This window comes from Alnus glutinosa, chromosome 8 (genome assembly GCF_958979055.1).
Source record: "Alnus glutinosa chromosome 8, dhAlnGlut1.1, whole genome shotgun sequence".
NCBI classification, from domain to species: domain Eukaryota; kingdom Viridiplantae; phylum Streptophyta; class Magnoliopsida; order Fagales; family Betulaceae; genus Alnus; species Alnus glutinosa.
In genome coordinates, this window is record NC_084893.1 from 3,281,720 (window position 1) to 3,287,363 (window position 5,644).

General features: G+C 39.0%; 1 protein-coding gene across 1 annotated transcript; it reads left to right on the forward strand.

Moving 5' to 3' along the window:
• Positions 1 to 708: 708 nt before the first annotated feature.
• On the forward strand, positions 709 to 2,351 carry LOC133876433 (protein PHYTOCHROME KINASE SUBSTRATE 3-like). Its single transcript, XM_062314713.1, has one exon. It carries the CDS (start codon positions 987 to 989, stop codon positions 2,241 to 2,243), a length of 1,257 nt encoding a protein of 418 aa, XP_062170697.1. The 5' UTR covers positions 709 to 986; the 3' UTR covers positions 2,244 to 2,351.
• The last annotated feature ends 3,293 nt before the right edge of the window (positions 2,352 to 5,644 follow it).

Consider the following 5,644-nt stretch of genomic DNA (forward strand, 5'->3'; position numbering starts at 1 on the left):
TACAATTTTTTTTCTTCAAAAAAACAACTTAATATTGTATTTCTTTTAAGGGTGTAGATTGTCATGTACAACTTTTTTTCAATTGTAGGGATCGATGAATATTATGAATGAAAAAAATAAACAATAATAAAAAAATATTGGGGTGGTGTTGCCGCCGCCTAATGGCAGCAACCACCAATAGATTTGATGACCCGTGGTGGCAGCCAGTCATAGGCGGTTGTGCGGGGCCGCCAGACACATTTAGCGGCTGCAGGGCTACCACCGTGGAGTAACACTTTTTTTTTTTATTAATATTTTTTTTATTTTTCTTTTATTTTGTAAAAATATTTGTCAAGTTTTGGTTTTTCAAAAACACTTTACAAAATTTTGTCAAACCAATTTTCATTTGTTGACCTCTACACGCAACATTTCTTTTCAAATGTGGCCTCCATCAAATTAATTTTCAATTTTTACCTTTTTCAAAACTCAAAAACACTTTTCAAAACTTTACCAAACGGCCTTAAACTATGCTCATACTGATATGAACTCCTGCCATTCCATAGGCAAACCCCCCCTAAACTAATGGCCAAGCATGAGCTTCGTCTGTGACTGTGAGCCACATGTCTTAATGATGTCCATAATAGTGTTCGAATCAAAGCTTACACACCTCATAAGCTAATACTGAGTTAATGAAAACATTAAAGCATTTCATCTAGTGAAAGAAATAGGCAGTATATTTCGGTAACTCGGTTCAAGCTCCAAACAAGTAGGTCCCAGACCCTTCTTTAGTGCACCCCCCACAAGGCTACTTATAGACACATGTTATCAAGGCAAGTGATCTCCAAGCCTATCTCTGTTATGTAAATTACACCACCATCTTCTGCCTTTAGCCCTTTCTGAGTTTGTCTCAACTGTAAAATCCTCCAAACCTCCCTGTCATTGAAAGTCTTTTCTTCCATTTTTGTGCTGTCATCCCCATAGGCTTCTTAAGCAGCCTCTCCATTACCATGGACAAGCATGACAACAGAACCAATCCCACCAATGATGCGTTTTCTTCTTACCTCAGCACAGCAGGAGAGAGTGGACTTAAGGTTGCCAGGTTAGTTCAGCATCCTCCTTCTGCCATCACTACCAGCCAAACCACTCCCTCTTCGATAAGCTTAGAGAGAGCCAAGGCCGAACAGGGTGAAATCAGTGTCTTTGGTGCCGAAAGATACTTCAACATGAAGCTGGATGATCATGGCAGTCCAAGAAGTATTGATAGTCATGCAAGTCACCATGGTCTTAACAAAGATCACTGCGTTGATCGTCTGCAGAATAGCAAACCAAAGAGCAGGCCAGGAACTCCTAGCGTAATCTCTGAAGGGAGCTGGAATAGCCAAGCTACTTTCTTACCATGTTTCCAAAGGAAACCATCCCAGAATATGCAAAAGAAGGTAAATGGAAAGATACACTTTTCTGGTTTTATCTGCAGTAGGTCTTGTTCAGATAAGAAGGGGATTAATATTCGTAACAATATTGAGCATGGAAGGATTCATGGAAAAGAGGTGAGGAGAAAAGCAATCGATCATGCCCCAAGTTTTGAAAGGTCAAACAGATCAGAAAAGAGTTTTCAAGTCCCTATTTCAAGTTCTCGGGTGCAAAATTTGACAGCTAAGTCAAAGATGGAAGAGGAGAAGACCACCAAAGAAGAAGAGCCACGAAAATCTCTGGAGGTGTTTGGCTCTCATGATGCGATGATCAACAAGGGTGACATTGCAATGAACTTAGAGAGGAAACTCTCTGTGCTAACTTGGGATGCCATTCCAAAATCCCAAAACCTTTCAACTAAATCTGGAACTGGTTGTGGAGAGCATGAAGAAGATATGGGGAGTGATGCTAGTTCTGATCTGTTTGAGATACAGAACTTATCGAGCAGTGAAAAGCCGCTGTTCAACAGGCAAGCATCTGATGGCATGTCCACTAAGTATGAGCCAAGTGAGGCGAGCATTGAGTGGAGTGTTGTCACAGCCAGTGCTGCTGATAATTTCTCACTCAATACAACAGCGTACGATGAAAAGAAACTGGAAGGAAATAATAAGAAAATAGTGGACAAGGAGGTGCCAAAAAGCCGTCCAAGAGGATCACTGATCAGTTGTAAGAGTCACAAAGCAGTGAATGTTGCTGAAACTGCCCACAAAACTAATGAAAAGGCAAAGTCTGACTCAATACTACAGCGTCAAATGTTGGATTCATCTATGTCAGTTGGAAAGTTACAGCCTTAGTTTAAGGTGAAAGATTATGAGTCCCCATGAGTGCAAGAGATATCCCTTTTCATCTCAGTTCATGTTTTACCGAATCTGCAAATGTTGTAGGCTATGACGCAATATGATTTTACTGCTATCATGCAATCTTCCTCTAATTCTTACATATACTTTTATCTACTAATTTATCCATTCCATTTATTCCACTAAAGTACCAACTTCTTTCAGCAATGAAACAAAGCTTTTTGACAATTGCTTTATTGTCATTTAAAGGCAGGAGACCCCCAAAAAAATTAAAAAGAGAGATCTGGGTTTGTCGAGGCACTTGGATCGAATATACATTAGCAGACCACAAATTTTCGACCACCCTTTTCTTCAATAGTTAAACTTTTATGCTTGTTCTCTTGATTTTCAACCTAAAGGGTCACTCATGTTTTGGACCTTCTCTCTAATTCGTTAACCAAGTCTGCTTTTGGCGAACCACGATTGCCTCAGTTATCAGCCTACAAATCTACTACTTTGTGTTGGCATGTACCTATCTTGACCAAGACAACGTCCGACAAATTGAAATGCAAGCTTCAGAAAGTATCAAGTATTGTTGCCTTTTGGTGGTGTTACCAGATCTTTTAACAACTTGACTAAGACAAGGTCTGACATTGGGAAATCCGATCCCTCTTTGTTGCCTTTTAGTGGTGTTACAAGTCTTTTAACAACTGGACTGGGGCACATTACTGCTACAAATAGGGACGGAACTAGAATTTTTCATCTGAACGGGTCGAAGTATGAATGACTCCCCTTTAGCCTATACGTAGTTCCGTCCTTGCATTACTGTTACAAATAGGGACGAAACCAAAAATTTTCATCTGGACGGGTCAAAGGCCTATATGTAGTTCTGTCCTTGTATACAAAATTTACGAGTCACAGAAGAAAAAGTTCCTAACACCCTATGGCTTTCCTTACGCACACAAAGCAGCAATTTGTGACCACACGAAACAGTACTATGAGAAGGAACCACATTTTCAACAATCAAGAGGTTAAGATATCTCCTTTCTATGGGATTGAATGAAGGGTACGAGCACTTAACGAATATATGATTATAGTGATGGAACCTGTTAAGGAATGTCGACCACAGTGACACGTTCAACTAATGACTGTCAGGCCATTATAGGTACGAGCAAGTTGGGACCGCTGGGTAGCTACATTCAATTCTGCAACCATCTTACAGCCAAGGTGGATCCCATTGCCTCTTCTCTCCCTTTCATCCCACAGAAACTAGGTTGGGAATCAAGTAAACATTTCTTAAACAAAGTTTTGGCAAATCCTATCCACCACTAGTGGAAGTCTCTGTACAAGTCGACCTTTGTTTAAGTATGCATATGTGAGCGAAAAGGAGTAGTTAATTTAACACAATCAGACACAAATCTTTTAGCTTAAGCTTTAGGGTTGAGTGGGATTTCAACATATTATATTACGGTCTCATTGAAATGACTGATAAATCACCGGTTATACCAAAAGTTTAAGCTAATAAGAAATTGTAGACTTAATAATTTGATTAATACTCTAACAAGGATATCCTAAATTGTTTATCTTCTCAATATTGGTATGAAAGCCGACGGTTCGGGCTACTGTATATGTTGAATGCAACATCTATACGGTGGACTCCCACAAGATTCTTGATCTGATGTTACCATGGTTGGATTGATCCTTTGCTGGCTTGACAAGATAAGAGAGGCAATAATGCCGAACTACATTTTCTGTTCATTGGATTCAGACCAAAAGGCTCTGGCTTTTGAGAAATTACAAAAAAGATAGCTTCAAAATTGCTTAAATAAAATTGTGATGCAAGAAGTGCCATGCTGATTACTTGTTGATCAAGGGTTTATGTAAATGTAGATAAAATACATTTAAATTATCGATCTCACATATTATTTGTCAGTTCAACAAAAAAAAATCTCTTTTATGAAGTTGTTAGATCCATAATTCGTCACGTACGGATTGGGCTGGTGCTTCTCTGCAAAACAAGAAAAGGGTTGTCAGCAGGTCTCCGGTCATGGTGACCGAAGGCACTCTAACGCCCAAGTCAGTGTGCCTAAACATGAGGGGAGAAGATATGGAGAGAAAGAGACAAGAGAGCTCCCATAGAGGGAGACATGTGTGAAGAATGAGAAGACTTGCCTGGTGAAGGGAGATGAGATTTATAAAAGGCCTTTTATGGTGTCTCTTTGGGCTCTTATGGCCAATGGCCCGCTGTAGGTCTCTTCTGGGGCTTTTATTGAGCTCGGCTACAATGGCCTCTCTCAATTAATCAGTCTGGGTCACGAGCCTTCAGTGCATTTTTTGTATCTATTGGAAGTGGGGAAATATTAAGATTTTGCATTGATTAACTATTCACAAATTAATTATAAACAAGAAATTCTTCTTGAAAGGAACCCCTAGATTTTTGAGGCCATATGCACATTGTGATGAAGAAGGAATACTAGAAAGTGAAGGCGTATAAGCCATAAATGCACATGAAAGGTAGAAAGGAGAAGGGGTTGCCCATCACACCCAATCTTAAAAGATAGACATTGAAAATTGATGTGAGAGGAATTAAGAAGATATTTAAATGTGATGGAATGTTGTGAAGGGACCAATGGGGTTGGATTTTGGATTTATATTAACTGTTGATGATAATATTAATAGTTGCCTTTGGACCACATTAGGAAGAAGTTCATAGTAAATGAGCATTTATACTATTGAGTCTGCTAGGAGAAGAGCATGAATGCATGATGTGGGTGGGGGGTGAAGAAGAAGCTCAACAAGAAAGCTGAAAGATGGGATTTGTTGAAGTAATTTTTTCGATGGTCGGACCGGCGACATGTCACCTACAGAATAGATAATAGGATTACCGGAAATTCACCAGTCTTCTAAGGATCTGAATACTATGATGCTTAATTCAGTATAATATTTGAGAATAATCTGAGTGGAAAAGTTTTTACCAACTTTCCGGATCTACATGGCCCCAAATTAAGAGCAAAATACTAGAGAAAAAGTATGTTTGTCATTGAAACCAACATAGTTTCAGTGCAATTAAATGTGAGGAATGTTTTTACTTTTCAGCAGCACATCATAGACATGGAGAACATTAAGAATGACCCACCATAAAGCTAAAAGGAAACATACCCAAGAATCAAGATATTTATATATGGAACTCTTTATGTAAGGTGTAAAGACCCACTTCAAATGACACAATATTGTATGCTTTTGATTTTTCTGAACCAGACTTCTCAGGAAGTCACCAATTCTGGTACTATTATCGCAAAAACATGCTTAACTGCGAAGTTTTGATAGGTTTATAACCATCACGACTTTAAAACGCATTGTATCATAAATAATGCATTTATACATATAAGCACATCCCCATTCGTAGACGATGTGGAACG

What these genes read in the sequence shown, in the direction of transcription:
- LOC133876433 (XM_062314713.1), top strand. Translation starts at nt 987, where the DNA reads ATGGACAAGCATGACAACAGAACCAATCCCACCAATGATGCGTTTTCT.